The sequence below is a fragment of the Scyliorhinus torazame genome, chromosome 18 (assembly GCF_047496885.1).
Source record: "Scyliorhinus torazame isolate Kashiwa2021f chromosome 18, sScyTor2.1, whole genome shotgun sequence".
Classification (NCBI taxonomy): domain Eukaryota; kingdom Metazoa; phylum Chordata; class Chondrichthyes; order Carcharhiniformes; family Scyliorhinidae; genus Scyliorhinus; species Scyliorhinus torazame.
Genome location: NC_092724.1, coordinates 31,249,470 through 31,266,874, shown reverse-complemented (window position 1 = coordinate 31,266,874; position 17,405 = coordinate 31,249,470). Strand labels below are relative to the sequence as shown.

Below are 17,405 nucleotides of genomic sequence, written 5' to 3'. Positions count from 1 at the left end.
CTCTGCAATGGCTGAGAGATCATATCCTTTTACCTCTACTGACACAGTCAGTTTTCCTACCTTATCCCAACTGCTTTGTGCATTAAGATACAAACCCCTTAGGCTTGCCTTTTTGCCATTTTTAATCATCCTGACTTTTCTTTGTTCCGTGGCCTATTTGCCTCTCCCACCCTTGATTACCCTGTCTCCGGTTTTCACATTTTACTGTTTTTTTATTGCTTTCCTCGTTTCTCTTTCCCTGGTCACCCTGCGTCGGTTCCCATCCCCCTGCCATTCTAGTTTAAAGGATGGTGGAAATATTGATCTCTCTCCCACAAAACTGATAAAGCTGGAGGATAACAGGAAATTACCAAACTGAAACGGATATGTTTTTAAGTGTTTAAGGATTATAAAATGAAGCTGAATAGATGGGAGTCAAAATACAGACCAGTCATGACCTCATTAAATGACAGAACAGAAATGAGGAAGAATAGATTACTTCTGATGCTACATTCCTATCTTCCTAATCCTGGACTGAACAAGTTTTCAAATTCTCACCCAGTCTGTACATGTTGTCTGTTAAATTTAATTCTCCCACCACCTCTTCAAAGAAAAACAAAATTTGGAGGGAACGGAAACAAGTTGTATCATCCTTCTGTTGAGACCATTATTCTCTCAGTACTGATAATCTCTGGCCCCGAACTAGAATTCCACACACAACTCAGCTCCCAGTATATGCTGCAGAGAATGAAGTATCCTCTCCAAGCTGCATTTCCTGGATAAATATCAGCCAGTGCATAGGGTGATAGCCGTACTGCTGATGTGTCTTCAGCACGGCACCATGGGACCATTTACGACAGAATGAGAAGGTGGAAAGGACCTTGGTTTCACATCTCTTTTGAAGGACAACACTCCATTAGTGCAGCACTCCCTCAGTACTGTGCTGTAGTGTCAATCTTGCTTGTCACACACAAGTTCTGGAGTAGGATTTGAAGGCACACACTGGTGTTTCAAAGGAAATGCAACCAAGTCAGTCCAAGTGAAAGTATTCCCAATCCACAGCGGCATGACTGGGGCAATTATGAGGTCATTCCTTGACAGATCACATGACAGCTAGAGCCACAAGGCATCACAACCAGATTTGTGACTGGAGTCAAACATAAAATCCCATCACAGTGACTTTTCAAATAAAGGTGTTGGCTGCATGTAAACACAGCAGTTAAACTTCCTGCTTGACCATGAGGAAAGCTAGGAGGTATTTACAAAACAATATCCTTCAACAAAATAGCTCAACCACAAGGATCAACAAGGCCTCAAGACCTTCTACCGGGGGCTGTACACCTCCGTGACCCCCGGGGGGGGGGGGGGGGGGGGGGGGGGGGGAGAGAGAGACTCGGGGATGAAGCAGTTGACAGCATGATGGTGCAGTAGTTAGCACTGCTACCTCCCGGCGCCGAGGTCTCAGGTTCGATCCTGGCATTGGGGCACTGTCCGTGTGGAATTTGGACATTCTCCCGTGTTTACCTGGGTTTCGCCCCCACAACCCAGAGATGTGCAGTGTAGGTGGATTGGCCACGCTAAATTGCCCCTTAATTAATAGAGGTGGGGGGAGGACTCTGAATTGAAGCACTGCGCAAAGCTCAGCCTAACGCAGCTAAAGGTAGTGCACAGAGGGCACCTAACCAGAACCCAAATGAGCAGGTTCTTTCTGGAGGTGGAGGACAAATGCGGGACGTGCCAGGGAGGCTCAGCCAACCACATGTTCTGCGCCTGCACAGACTAGTCGAGTTCTGGATGACCTTCTTCGAGGCAATGTCTAATGTTGTGGGGGTGAGGTTGGAGCCACGGCCAAAAGTGGCGGTCTTCAGATTTTCAGAGCAGCCACACCGCTTTATAGGGGGGCCGACGCCCGAGCCGCCCTATGCGCTCGCCTGAGAATCTTGCTCAGCTGGCGATCTGCAGCACCACTCAAAGTTGCAGACTGTCCAATCTGGTGGAACTTCTCAGGCTTGAGAAAATAAAATTTATCTTCCGGGGGTTGGAAGAGGCCTTCCACCGGACATGGAAGGCTTTCACCAACTCGTTCCAAGATCTGTCGCGGGTACGCAACATGTAATTTAATTTATGAACTGACCATTACGTGTGAAATCCAACAAAAACATTTAAAAAAATTTTTTTAAAAATAGCTCAACCATCAATCCATGGCAGCAATTTCAAATTTTGACCTATTTCTTTGTTGGGTCGATCGTGCCGTCAGTCGAACGCCAATTTATTTGTTTTTTGACGGAATCTGAAATCTGAAAATTAACTAAAACTTTATCTTAAATTTTTTCTTCAGGACTGAGCAGGAGAGCAGTGCAATCTTATGACAGGAAAATCTTGTGATTTTACACAATAAGATGAAATCCGGCACCGAGACTGGACGCTCATACACCACGACCCTGAACTATGCGACCCTTCTCATACCCGCCTGCAACCCACCCACTGGTTGCAACCTGCACTTTGAAACACCCTGATGTAGAATTTCCAAAAGTCAAGAGACAGCTTAGTGGAATGAGCTGACAAGTTGCAGGTTAAATTTAATGCAGCAGAATGTGAAGTGATTCATTTTGATGAGAAGAATGTGGAGACACAATATAAAAAGGGCACGATTTGAACAAGGGTGCAGGACCACAGCGACCTGGGTGTATATGTAATAGAATCATGGAATGCGGCAGGGCCAGTAGAGAGAGCATTTAATACTTCCTAGCGAATACACAACAAAAGGAAGTTATGGATTTGTACAAAACACTTAACTGCAATAATGCTTTGCATCACACTTTAGGAAGGTGTCACAGCAAAGATTCATGTGAATGGTTCCAGGATGAGCAACTTCAGTTTCATGGATAGATTGGAGAAGTTGGATAGACTGGAGATGTTGGAACCGCGAATCTTGAGGAGAGAGGGGAGAGAGGAGATTTGATATAGATATTCAAACTCAGGAGGGCTATGGGGAGATACAGAGTAGAGTAGATAGGGAGAAATAGATCCCATTGGTGGAAGGATTAAGAATCAGAGGGCACAGGTCTAAAGGATTTGTCAAAAGAAGCAATAGCAACACGAGGAGAAACGCTTTCACACAGCAAGTGGTTAGGATCTGGAATGTGCTGTCTGCAAGTATGGAGGAGGCAGATTGAATAGATACATTCAAAAGGGAATTGGATTATTTGAAAAGGAACAATGTGCAGGGCTACAGTGTGAAGACAAGGAAGTGGCAATCCTGACCATACAAATATGGAACATTTTTAGTGAGCAATAGCAATTCTGCTGAAGTCTGTGTGCGCAAATCCACTGCTGTGTGTGTGGCATTTAGCCACATGGATCAGGATATCCTGGGAGATCTTGCATCAATGTTGAGTCAAGCCCTCAAGGCAATTGGGATCCTGTCTTCAACCGTAGCAGTTTGGACAAAGGAAGAGTTGCCACTTCTGGTAGCTCTCGATGGGGGAAAAAAGCAGGTGCAAGCAATGGAATAAGGCACGGTGGCACATTTGTTAGCACTGCTGCCTCACAACGGCAGGGACTCGGCTGACTGTGTGGAGTTTGCACTTTCTCCCCGTGTCTGCGTGCATTTCCTCCGGATGATTCAGTTTCCTCCCACAGTCCACAAATGTGCAGGTTAGGTGGATCGGCCATACCAAATTGCCCCTTGTGTTCAAATATGCTAGGTGGGGCTGCAGGTATAGAGTGGGAGAGTGGGTCTAGGTAGGGTGCTCTTTCAGAGGATGGTGCAGACCCGATGGGCCAAACGGTCGCACACATTAATGCCAATTAAAGCTGATACTTGGGCCGCTCAATTAAACCAGACCTCGCCAAAATGAGATGCGAATGTTAGGATGAATGGGCACGTTGAGTGCTGCATTGCTATTTTAGTCACTACTGCCTGCTCCCACACAGTGGAGTAGCAGTGCAAAGCTCCGAATTCTGGCCCTCAAGTCCTTTTTAAAAACAATATGAAAAATACCATATTTTTATCTACTAGCGCATGAATCCTGATTTTAACTAATAAACTGCAAATGCAGAAAAGGCTTTCTGAAACTCTAACATCAACTGTTTTTTTTTTTAAAAACCACCATGTTAATCAAACCTTTACTGCTGAAAATCTCTCACTCCATATAGAAACTCATATTTGCAATGTAGCAGCTATTTGCATCAATAAGTGATCTTTTACCACCTGAAAACAATTAAATTAGTATCCAATGCTTTCACCATTATGTACCAAATAAATTCCAGAAAATGTCTAGTGCAGGTTAAAGGATTACACCATTCTTCCATTACTTAGATGGGACACTATTTTGGTATGATTAGTTCTACTTATTCAACAGCTCACGTCAATACTTCCAGCTATTTCGGTATGTTTTCCACCATATTCAAAATGACAGAGATCGAGTTTCAGTTTAGCTTGCAGACACTGTTTTGGACACTCAAACCGCATATTCCATTAACTCCAGCCCAGGTGAAAACCTAGGAAACCACACAATCTCATTTTCTCAACCTCTTCCCAAATGAATTTGTTAATAAGATTGGAAGCTGTCAATTTTATCATCAGGTTGATAGCTTAATTTCTATTACTCTTGCAGTGAAAGGCAACAGTGAAACTCTCTTTATAATAGTTCGAATTGATTAATCAGGAAGAAACCAACAATCACAGCAATAGACAATTAAATTGTAAGGTCATGAGGTGAAAACTAGCAAATCATTTCTTGACTCAAAGGGTTGCCAATTTGACTGCCTTGGAAAGTTATGTCAGTCATCTACACTGGAATAGAGTAGATTTGCTTTGGACATTGATTCTTTTTGCTCAGGCTGGCTGTAAGTGTTGGTTCAGAACTGGAGGTTAATGCTCCAAAATGCTCTTCCACTACAAAAAGAAAGTGGCTTAAAAAACCCTAAAAATTAAAAAGATTGCTCGGATAAATGGAACATTTTTTAAAAATATGTATATTTATTAAAGTTTTTTAACAACACAATTTTTTCCCCTTACAAACAATAACCCCCCCCCCCCGCCCCGGTAACAAAATAACAAGAAAATAAACGGAACATTTTATTGATTAGTTTTAAACCGGAGGTTGGAATTTCATATGACTATCACATGACCCAACTCAAAATAGTACTGAATCTGAAATTCAGGGTAATAGAATTTTCTCCTATTCTATATGTAAACAGAAATTCACAACAGAAAGTGACATGGGAGCCTTTTAAAAAAAACAATTTATCATTCATACCAGGTGTGGAACTGAATGCAAAAAGAATCCAATGGATGCCAACATACTTTGCTCCCCAAGTAATTGCCAATTAACAGTAGTATGTAACTTCAGTATTGCTGAAAAAAGACATGTTGTCGAAGCTTTTTGTCTTGCACTCATCAAGATACTCACAAGAATAAGAATGTGAACAACTTTATACTGCATGAGACATGAGTGCTGATTGGTTGGCAAGTGGACTCTGGTAGAAGTGTTGCCATGGGGAATGTACCGGTTAATAGTGATGGGCAGCTGCCAAGCATCCTTTGAAAATTTAAACCCGGTAGCATGATTGGTCAAGGCAGTGCACCGAGGAATGAGCCAGTGAACAGCTTACTTTGTTTAGCTGAAACAGGCTTAATGTTCTGTCTCCAATGAACAGGGCCCTGTTGCAGATTCTAGTACATGGAAATGAGCCACACGACAAGCCCGACTGACAACCTTAAATTGTTTGGTAGCGTAACTTTTAGCTCTCCGAGGATTATGTTGCATCCATATTTTTACCTGGCTGACTACCACCAGATTTACAGAATATTTCGCTCGCGAGAACAGCAGAGGTGCCATCATCAAGGCCTCGCGGCCCATCCCTCTACATGAACCCGACTCCATCTATACCCAACTAACATCTTGATCCCCAAACCACCCCAACAGCTTCACTGCATTGGCCGCCATGAACCCATAAAAAGCGAAAACTGGTACCCGACCGACGGAATGGCAATCCCCCCCAATCCAACATCCCCCTTCAGAGGGCTAACTTCAAAATATTCACTCTTTCCAACATTTAGTTTATAAACTGAAAAAGAACCGAACACATCTTCAATATCCCCATAATCTCCCGCACACCTGATCTGAATTGCTTACGTACAGTTAAAGGTCATCTGTATATAGGGACACTGAGTGCTCTACTCCACGCCTCAATTCCCCTCCACTTTTCAGAGGTCCTGTAATTGCCAATGGTTCAATTGCCCAACACGAACAGCAGACGGGACAGAGGACATCCCTGCCTCGTCCCCGTGTAGCCTTAATGGCCCCGAATTCTTCCAGAGTAATCGGAGGTAGATTGGGCATTATCCCAGAATGTCTTTGATAAGGGCAACACGGTGGTGCAGTGGTCAGCACTGCTGCCTCAAAGAACTGAGGACCTGGGTTCGATCCTGGCCCCAGGTCACTGTCCGTGTGGAGTTTGAACATTCTCTCCGTGCTTGGGTGGGTCTCACCCCCACAACCAAAATTGTGCAGGGTAGGTGGATTGGCCACGCTAAATTGCCCCTTAATTGGGGAAAAAAAATAATTGGGTACTTCAAATTTATTTTTTAAAAGGATGTCTTTGATGTGCCCTGTTTCAGCATCAAGCTTGCATGGTGAGCAAATGGCTTGGCGCTACATACAAGGTTGCCAATAAGGCCAATCTTATAGGGTGGGGAACTGTAAGTATCTGAATGCATGTATTGACCAGTGAAGGTAGGCTTTCGATATACCGTGGTAGAGAACTCTCTGGCAGATTGCTCAACTAGGCCGTAAGGGAAAGGTAGCTCATTTGACTGCTCCAGTTCAACGGTGAACTTGAGCTCAGGATGGAGTCCATTATGCCATGCAAGGAAATTACTACATGCTGCTATGGATTTAAAAATATAGTGAACATATCACCCACATATCAGAAAAATGCCAGAGGGAGGAGGTTAGGTGCCATTCCATCGAAGACACGTTTCTCATAGAATTCAACACAATGTGATATATGAATTTCAGTCCCAGTGTGATGCTAAGTATGTAGGCTGTACATTCCAAAGACTGGTGGATCATATAAAGCGGCATATCCCTACCACTGTTTGCGATGGGCAAGGTATAGACTGCATCGAACCAGCCCGTGCTTGTAAAACAAAACAGTGTCTAACATTAGATGCAATTCTGCAATTGGACAACATTTGCAAAATAACGTTGTTCTGAAAATTACGCTGCCATCCAATTTAAGATGGTCACAAGTGTGGCGCATCTGCATGTACTGGAAGCTACATATATTAATACCTAGGGCACTGTTCTTTGCAGACAGAAAGAACATGTGCACACACATTACGCCTTCTTCAGCTAAACAAAATAAGTGATAGCCATTCACTTGGTTATTCCTCAGGGCAATGCCTTGACTGAAGTCAAGCTTCCTGGTTTAAATTTTCAAAGTGCTTGGCATTTAACTGACAATCACTATTAACTAGCGCATTCTCCATGTCAACATCTCCACTTGCCAACCAATCAGCACACTCTACATATGCAGTATAAACCTAGTTTTCCCTGACATAAGCATTTTTGCAATTGTCCTGATGAGTGCATGAAAAGCTTCAACAATAGATTCTGTGAAGAAATTTCAATGCAGAAGGAGGCCATTTGGCCTATCAAGTCTGCACTGGCACTTGGAAAGAGCACCCCACTGAAGCTCACGCCTCCATTCTATCCCAGTAACCCCACCTAACCTTTTGGACACTAAGGAGCAATTTAGGATGTCCAATCCACCTAACCTGTAGAACTTTGGACTGTGGGAGGAAACCAGAGCGCCCGGAGGAAACCCACGCAGACACGGGGAGAAAGTGCAAACTTCACACAGATAGTCACCTGAGGCCGGAATTGAACCCGGGACCCTGGAGCTGTGAGGCAGCAGTGCTAACCACTGTGCCACCCAAACTTTGTTCAGCAAAACTATTGCTGACAACAACTTAGGGCAATACAATTTTAATGACAGGATCTAGGTTGAAACTAGCCTACACTGATGGGGTGGCATCTTAGCTTTGCAAATTGCTAGAGCTCCAAGTGCAGACAACCATATGATCATTATATTGCTCGTTATTTAGCATCTTTGGCCCAATATTGAAGATGGCTACGATATAAAATGGAAAGTGCTGAGGCAGTTGATATTGTTAAGAGAGGCAAAGCATAAACCTAATCTGACAATGGTCATCATTGACCATGGGTCAATTATTCCATTTCTCAGCATATCTCCCACAAATAATCAAAATAGTTAACGAATGGAACAATATCATAAGCTAGTTAATGGCTATACACCGAATGGTTCTCATATCAATCTGGGACAGCTTACGGAAATTCAAGCTGACTAGTTCAGCAACATTTGATAAGTGGAAGAGAAATAGAAGAGGAAGGCAAATTTTAATTGCATACAAACCATGACATGTCCATTTTGTAGGGCGCTAGAGATAGTTTGGTCCAGGTAGAGCAGCCCTGGTTGAACTTTCATGCAGTTCATTAATTAAATACTATTACAATGAATAATGGCTAACATTCCAAATTTTAGGAAATGAAAGTCAGAAACCCGGAAAAGACGACTTGGGCAACACTTCTAGTAAGACAAATACAGAGACTTATTTGAAATAGATAAAAGGCAGATCATACCTAACAAACTCTAAATTACGAAGAAGTGTGCCTGCACCCAAGAGCTCAAGCTTTATTTATTTTGAATGAGTGTAATCAAAATTTACCAAAGTCATTTTTTCCAGTTAGTACAGCCAACTTTACTTTCCAAATGATGTGAAAAACAAAAAATTGAAGCTTTAGATGACAAACCATTTTAAGACATGGGTTAACTTCCAGAAGCTTATCTGAGAAAAAAGAAATACAGGCCAGGGTGGAGTCAGAAAAGACAGTGTAACAGAAAAAGGAAGGGAGAGTGAGTGAGACAGAGAAATAAAGTGAGCTAGAGAAAGAGAGTGCACAAGACAGAGAAACAAAGTGATAGGTAGAGGATGTGCGAGACAAAGGTGAGAGTGAGCGAGCGAGACAGACAAAAGTAGTGAGAGTGCTCAAGACAGAAGGAAAGCAAACGAGTGTTAGAACACAGAACTCCTACAGTGCAGAAGGCAGCCATTTGGTCCATCTAGTCTGCACTGACCCTCTAAAAGAGCACCCTACCGAGGTCCACTCCCCCACCCTATCCCGTAACCCCACCTAACCTCCACATTTTTGGACTGAAATTTGTCGGAAACCGAAATTTGTCTGAAATGTAATTAATTTATCTTGCTCCGTAACTCCTCAAAGATCCAAATTTCTATTAACTTTTATAATTCCAGCCAAATATTTTCTTGCCACATGGAAATATCATTCTACAACAAGGACTTGAAGTTAGTGCCTTAAAATGCATTAAAACTCCATAGGAACATTCAGACAAAATTGGACACAAGGAGATATCAGGACAGATGACCAAAAGCATGATCAAAGAGGTAAGGCTTCAATGAGCATCTTAAAAGGAATATAGACGGGTGAAAGAGTTTAGGGAAAGAATGCCAGAATTTGGGGCATAGACAGTTGGAAAAAATGTGAATGCCAGAATTGGAGGAATGCAGAGCTCCTGGCGGGTTATGGAGCTGGAGATGGCCTCAGCTAGGGAGGGATGAAGCCATCGAGTGGTTTGAATAAAATAATTTAAATGTTGAGGCACTGCTGAACCAAAGCCAATGTAGGTGATAGGAAAATGGGACGCGGTGAGAGTTCTCATTGGCAGTAGAGTTTGACATGTACTCAAGTTTATAGAGGGAGTTGGGAGGAAGACCAGGAAAACACCGGATTAGTGGAGGCTTAAGGTAACAAGGGCAATGGGGTTCCGTGATCAAAAAAATAATAATAATAATCAGAAGTCATTTTTTAAATCCAGGTGTTTCTGTGGGAAATTAACTAAAAAAAAGTTTCTGCATTTTATTTTCATCGTCTTTAAACTCTAACATTTTCAGCTAAACATGAAGATGTATCATCTGTTTTCCAACTGGCCAAAAGTAATGTTGGAGAATAACTAAACAGAATTAAAATATGACCTGTAAAAAAAGTGAAGATTTTGCAGACTTCATTTAAAATTTGCCTCTAATCCTCTTCACTTGCTTTTGTATACATTAAGAGATGCTAGCCTAAGATTACAAACTGAAATATAAACAAAATCCTGTCTAGGAGGGGTCAAAAATATTTTCCTTTAACAATGCAAATTTAAAACAATCAAGTTATTTTAAATATAAAAAAATCTTCCCCTTGGCATAACAAATTAATCACTCTCAAGGGTAGCAGGTGCAAAACAGCCACATGGCACTGTACTGTTTTCCTAATCCACAGGGAATTCACACATGGATGCCCACGAATTGCTCTCTGCAAATCCTACAGGACAAACATCATTCACACATCTTACATTGTCGCCGGCAAGTTCTTTGCCTCTAATCATAATCATGCAGCTAAACTCCAGATAAAAACCTCTCCAACGTGCAAAGGATCCTAGGCTCCAACTACTCACACCATTAACAAAAAGTGTTTGCTCCTGTTTTTACAAGGATTTTTTTCTCCCTTTGTAATTAATCCAACAATCTTCAGTGAACCACTACTCCAACTAACAGTACTTAAAATCCCATCCATATAATTATCGGTTGTCGTCAGCTAACATTTAGTAAACTAGCATCTCTATCACTTTTAGTATTCACTGTATGACACTTCAAAATTATACTGTTCTACTTTGAGTCTAATTTGCCCATTGAACAACATTTTCCCCCATTTTAACATTTTTCTGCTAATGCGAAAACCTCACCTTCAACTGAAAAAGTTAAAATAAGCATAGCTTGGGTCATTAATTATATCTTCAGAATGCATGCAACCATCAAGCATTGAAAAATTCCATTACAATTTATTTATTAAACATTTCAGGATTAACAGTCCAGTACCAGCAGTGATTAAAAGCATGGTAGTGACTTGGTCAGTTTGACAAACAGATGGCCCTGTGATGTAACTGTACCCAACTCAAATAACATTCCTCATTTTGAAGTTACATGCAATTTAAAATTCAAATAGGCTTCAATATCCTTCCATCCAGCTTCTGAAAACTCTTGCAAAGCCAATTTTCAAATCAGCAATTCTCACGAATTTGGGTAATACATCACAAACTACTATAGAAATATTTAAAATTGTAGCCAAAACAGCAGGTATAGGTTAGGTTTTCATATTATAAAGTCTCTGCTCCATACATTGTATGTTCAATGGCTGTAGCAAACTTTTCTTGCAAGACTTTCTGTACATATCATCTCAAATTGCTCTTACCAGCATCACCAGCCCTTTACTCTTATCCCATATACAGGAAAACAATTGAACTATATGGCGCTTTTCCAAATTCAAATGGGCATATCACATTCTTAAATAAAAAAGCCCGAATATTGACATTGACAAACAACTGGCAGTGTATACACAATTCTCTACCTTCAAACCACCATCATAAACTAAACTTTACAATATTTCTTCCTTATTGCATATCTACAAGGATCTTTTTAATATACACAACCACCACTAAACGAGTACAACTGTACAACAATAATAAATGTGATCATGAGAACACAGCAGTTTCAAAAGATTCTACCTTTAACCCTGTCCTAAATTGCAACCTATTGTACTCCCAGGAGTCTGTTTTGTTTTAATTAAACAAAAAAAAAAAAAGTGGCCCAGTAACAAATAATGTATTAATTGTTTCAAATTATTTACTGCAGCAGTATGGAGTAAATAGCCTTCTCAGTAAGCCCCTCAAGTGTTTGCATGGTGCAAGCGAGGATTTGATCCCAAAGCACTGTTAAACTCAGCGGGAAAGAGAGTCCCAGACGGCATTTGTAGGTTTCAAAGGAGTTGGAAAGCAGAACAGAAGCTCATTAGAGAAAGCTACAGGGTCTGAAAAGGCAGCAGACAAGTCAGGAGTAAGTGAGACTAAATGCACTGTGGAAAATGGATCATAGAAAAACAGATAACACAGGGCACATCGGTAATAGTTTTATCAGAGATAGCAGAAATGGAGTTGCCAACGCAGGGCAGATTGGAATTAAGACGGCACGCAGAGGGGAAAAAACACTGCTCGTAATAAAGCAGAAAGGCAAGCAAGAGATTCAAAAATGTACCTGGAAAAGATCAAAATACAACAAAACACTAGGGATCTCTCAGAGCAGATCAGAGCCAAAATAACTACTGCAGAAAGCAGCTTAGGGCTGTCAGCAGAGATGCTTCATTAGTTATGCTTCATGTACTATGGTATGGAAGCCAATTCAAGTAGAAAATTGCAAGGATATACCTCTGAGGAACTTTTCCATGAGAAACTAAACTCCTTTCCCTTCCCTAAATTAGAATGCATTTTCATATTAATACGAGAAAGAGGACAGTATGCCTTTGGCATGTCCTATCACATCAAGCCGACAGTTGAAATTTGATTTATTTTTTCTTGACAATAGAGACTGCTCATGGCCAGAATAGTTTGCTTTTCGTAATGTAGTGTCACACAGGGTTGGCACTTGAATTCGCCTGGGTCCAGACAATGGGAGTCATCCCAACAGAAATCTTTATGTTCATCTCTTGATTACAAGATAAACTCTTCCAGTCGTCACCTCTTATTCATAACTATTACAAAAATGTACAAGCATAAAGTTCCCATTGACAAGAGCAATGTTTTTTTTTAAAAAACCACTTCTTGGCAGGAGTGTTAGACCTGGATTCCAAAAGATATGTATTTCTACCACCTCCAATGGCAGGCAATGGTCTTTGCCAGGGCCTAATTCAAAGAGAAAGCCCTTTTGCCAAACCTCAACTCACCTATTTATAATCAATTAACATTCTGTACACAAGAACGCAAGACAATTTTTTTTCAGTCCTATATGTTACAGTTTACTGGATTGTGATGAACAAAGTGTAGATCTAACTTCGGGAGGTGGATGCTTGCTGCGTTCAGACCATCTGGACAGTTCCATTAAGTCTTAGAAACCGAAGAATGAGCTCCAATATTTCACCTCTAAAATAATAGCATCTTTCTCAGCGGTTTATCCCAAAATAGCTCCTCAAACAGAAGCTAAGCATGTTTCGACAAAATTATTTTGAATAAAGTAATGGCTAGAGAACATCAAGGCAGAAGTCATTTTCTTTGACTCCAGAAAATATCCAAATGGTGCTGTCCTTCATCTAATCCATTTCCAGGTTACCACCTTAGGTTTAACCTGACGTACAACTCTGACAAATTATGGATCTTGAGCTCAGGCTTTTTTGTTCATATCCGATCAGTAACACACCGAAATATCACCTCTACGCCCTCCTCCCCCAAAACCCATTCCAGATTTTTATCATCCTACAGGTGTGGTTCTCCGGTGCTCTCTTCTACAATTCACAAACTAAGTCAGCCACAATTCAGTAGATTTTTATTGACCACGCTAAGAACCACACCCCCATCAATCTTGGCCTCAAAAGATTCACCAAGTCTTTCTGTAACCTAGAGAATCCACTAAGATGTGCATCCTCAAATTCATCCATTATCCCACAAGTCACTGACATTCTTCAGCTATGTATCACCAAAAGATTCCCCATTGCCAAACCTACAGTTTTAGACCTGCCCATTTTTGAAACAAAGAACTACTGCAAGTAATTACAATAATAATATTAAACACTTCCAGATTGAATCAGGTAAACTTACTAATAAAATCAATGCAGATAACCAGAAGAGTTACTAGGTGACCCAAATTAGAGAATAAATCTAGTAGAGGCTTTAGCCCTTGGGCTGCCCAAATAGCACTGGGCCCAGCTAAAGGAATAAACTCGCAAACCTATGACTGTTTATATATGGAACACATACTACTTCACTCAATTAGAAATTCTGCATTCAAACAGGTTACATAGCAAGGATCATTACAAATTCCTGCATGCTAACATAGGGTAGAGGGCATAAATAATTTGAAGGGGGAAAGAGTGGGGTGGGGGGAGGAAATGCCACTGAGAAGGGCAGTTACTGGAAAATTTCCTGATTCTGAATGCCAATTGTAATGCTCACAGTTGAGGGAAAATCAAATTCAGTAAAACTATACCGAGCGATTAACCCTGCCAGAAGATTCAGCAATTAAAAATCATTCATTTCTACTCACCAACAAGGCCAGGATTTATGTAGGATGAAGAAGAAATGCCATCATGTGATGACAGCTCTCTGTTGGATACATGATCACCATAGTGGGAACCTTCACCATAGCCCTATTTTAAAAAAATGAAAAGTTAGGTGACATATAGCAGAGCCAGTAAGGTTTAAAGTAATAAACATTAGCATACAAGCAAAGAAAACATTAGCATACGAGCAAAGAATAAAATCAGTTATTATCCAATAACAACCAACAGTAACATTTCACTACACAAGTTGCATTTTCCCATTGCTGATTTGCAGCTAAACGGCAACCAAGTATTTATAGATGCAACACCGTTTAAACCATCACCGGGGAGGAAAACCTTGTGCCCAGAATCCCAGCACTGACTTGTATTAAGATTTAGTATTCAGGACAATGAATTTAAACAATTCTGGTAAAGATTTGAGGAGATATAAACTAAAACCTTGACTTGAAATGCTCAAGGCAAGCAAGTTTGAAGCTGGTTCACATCTGAATCAGGTGTGAACTATCCAAATATTTGCTTGGATTAGTACAGTGGTAAAACAAAAATTAGACTTTAAGCTTTTGCCTGTAATATAAATCCAGGCAATAATCTCACCTTTTGTAAATAAGTAATATATTGAAGCAATTCAGGACATCAAATGCGTGACTCTATTTAATTAACATATTTGGTAATTATAAAACAAAATATCCTGCTGCACCACATTTTAATGCTAAAGATTTCCTGGGTATGGAAGGCAGCTCAACGGGAGACAAACGATATGGCCAGCTTTAACTGGAGGAGTCACATCTCCCAGCATGGCTCCTTCCATTGTACTTCCTTGTGCTCATTGCAAGTGCGGGCTGATAACAGTGCAGCGAGTACAACAGGGCTTCTGGGATCCTGGTGAACAATGGTTCAAACAGTGTATGTCCTCAACCAAAGTGATTTAAGGATTGAGAAATAAACAGAGCAGGACTAAGGAGGAGGATGAATTAGAGTAGGTTAATGCACTGTCAAACTAGAGATAGAGAAAGAGGGGGAAAGAAGATGAACGAAAAGAAAAAAATGACATTTAAAATTTTTTTTTTTTTTTTTTTTAAAGAATGCTCAATTCTTTTTTTCCCCCCCAATTAAGGGCAATTTAGCATGGCCAATCCACCTACCATGCACATCTTTTAGGTTGTGGGGGTGAACCCCACAGAAACACGGTGAGAATGTGCAAACTCCACACAGACAGTGACCCAGAACTGGGATCGAACCTGGGACCTCGGCGCTGAGGCCGCAGTGCTAACCACTGCGCCCCACCGTGATGCCCTGAAAAATTTTAATTTAAGAAAACAATTTACAGCCTGAAGGAATGGGACACCAGACTTCTTGCCCAGTAAGGGAACAATAAGACGGTTGATTGGCAGATATAAATTATTGTTAAGCGGTTACTTACACTGATAATTACCAGATTTGTTGTGTCTGGTTAGTTTAATGGTGAATCAATATACAGAAAATACTGCGCACATCAAAGTTAGTCAAGAAATGCCTCAAATTTGACGGACATGCCTGGATGAACGGTTGAGGACTCTGGATCTGTACTCGTTGGAGTTTAGAAGGATGAGGGGGAATCTTATTGAAACTTACAGGATACTGCGAGGCCTGGATAGAGTGAATGTGGAGAGAATGTTTCCACTAGTAGGAAAAGCTAGAAGCAGAGGGCACAATCTCAGACTGAAGGGTCCATCCTTTAAAACAGAGATGAGGAGGAATTTCTTCAGCCAGTGGGTGGTGAATCTGTGGAACTCTTTGCCACAGAAGGCTGTGGAGGCCAAATGACGGAGTGTCTTTAAGACAGAGATAAATAGGTTCTTAATCAATAAAAGGATCAGGGGATATGGGAAGAAGGCAGGACAATAGGGATGAGAAAAATATCAGCCATGATTGAATGGCGGAGCAGACTCGATGGGCCAAGTGGCCTAATTCTGCTCCTTGGTCTTATGATGGTCTCTGCTTCTATTCGATACCTGCTACCAGCATGCACAATATTATCTTCTTCCATGGGCTTTGATCACTCTCCAGCAACTCATTTAAGTGACCACTCAATAAATGAGCTTAGAGTGAGGGTCAACAGACTGTTCAGCCACTGGTTTGCATCAGAGACATGCACAATCCTGGCAGAATCAAATGCCACACAAATCAGTGATTATATACTCAAAATTTAAGAACTGGGATCCTGCTAGATTTTAACCTTCCTTGCTTCATTAAAAAAATTATTGTGTACCAAATGATTCAGTGGTAACGGCAATGTTAACAAAGTTAGATCAAATTAGATGAACAAAGGGTCAATTGGTGGCATGGTGAGTAAGGTGATCATGGCAGAGGTCAAACAGTTTCCCTCAACATTGCTCAGCTGAGGGTGGAATTAAACAGTGGAATCCTAGTTCTAATTACTTTCCGATGACACCTGTTAGAGACTGCATGTGTTTATAGGTGGACAATGAGCAGGGTCAGATTAGATTTAGTTGCAAGGCCTAAAAAAATAAAAAGTGGCAACACTGAAGTCTGGGCTCTTTAAGTAAGGTCCAATTGGGTAAATTAGAAAAGCAAACTTAGTGAGCAAGTACTACATACTTCATTTGAGTCAGCCAGGAATGCATGTTAAACAACACCTCCTCATAAACAACAACACCTCTTCCACGACATCCCTCAATACCAGGGCCTTGCAAGGCTGAGTACTTCGCCCCCTATTATACTAGCTATCCACACACAACTGGATGGCAAAATTTGGTTCCAACTCCATCTACAACTTTGCTGGCGACACGACCATAGTGGGCCGGATCTCAAACAACAACGAGTCAGAATACAGTGGGAGATAGAGAACTAGTGGAGTGGCGTAACGACAACAATCCCTCCCTCAATGCCAGCAAAATTAAAGAGCTAGTCATTGACTCAAGAAGGAAAGTCAGCATGTCCACACTGACTCTTACCAACTTTTATAGATGCACCATAGAAAGCATCCTATCTGGCTGCATCACAGCCTGGTATGTCAACTGCTCGGCCCAAAACCGCAAAAAACATCAGAGAGGCGTGAACACTGCCCAGTCCATCACACAAACCCGCCTCCCATCCAATGACTATCTACAACTCCCGCTGCCTTGGGAAAACGGGCATCATCAAAAACCTCTCCCACTCAGCTTACTCACTCTTCCAACTTCTTCCATCGGGCAGGAGATACAAAAGTCGGAGAACACGCATGAACAG

At 41.3% G+C, this 17,405-nt stretch overlaps 1 protein-coding gene across 14 annotated transcripts in view; it reads right to left on the bottom strand.

Moving 5' to 3' along the window:
- LOC140395092 (transcription factor E2-alpha-like) overlaps window positions 1–17,405 on the bottom strand; it is a 194,826-nt gene that overhangs the window by 106,039 nt on the left and 71,382 nt on the right. For 13 of the 14 annotated variants that reach the window (XM_072482486.1, XM_072482493.1, XM_072482489.1 and 10 more), the window contains one exon: window positions 14,162–14,264. The exons of the other annotated variant lie outside the window; for it this stretch is intronic. In XM_072482486.1, the coding sequence (XP_072338587.1) occupies window positions 14,162–14,264 (103 nt within the window). The remainder of the gene's footprint in view (window positions 1–14,161; window positions 14,265–17,405) is intronic. 14 annotated transcript variants of the gene reach the window in all.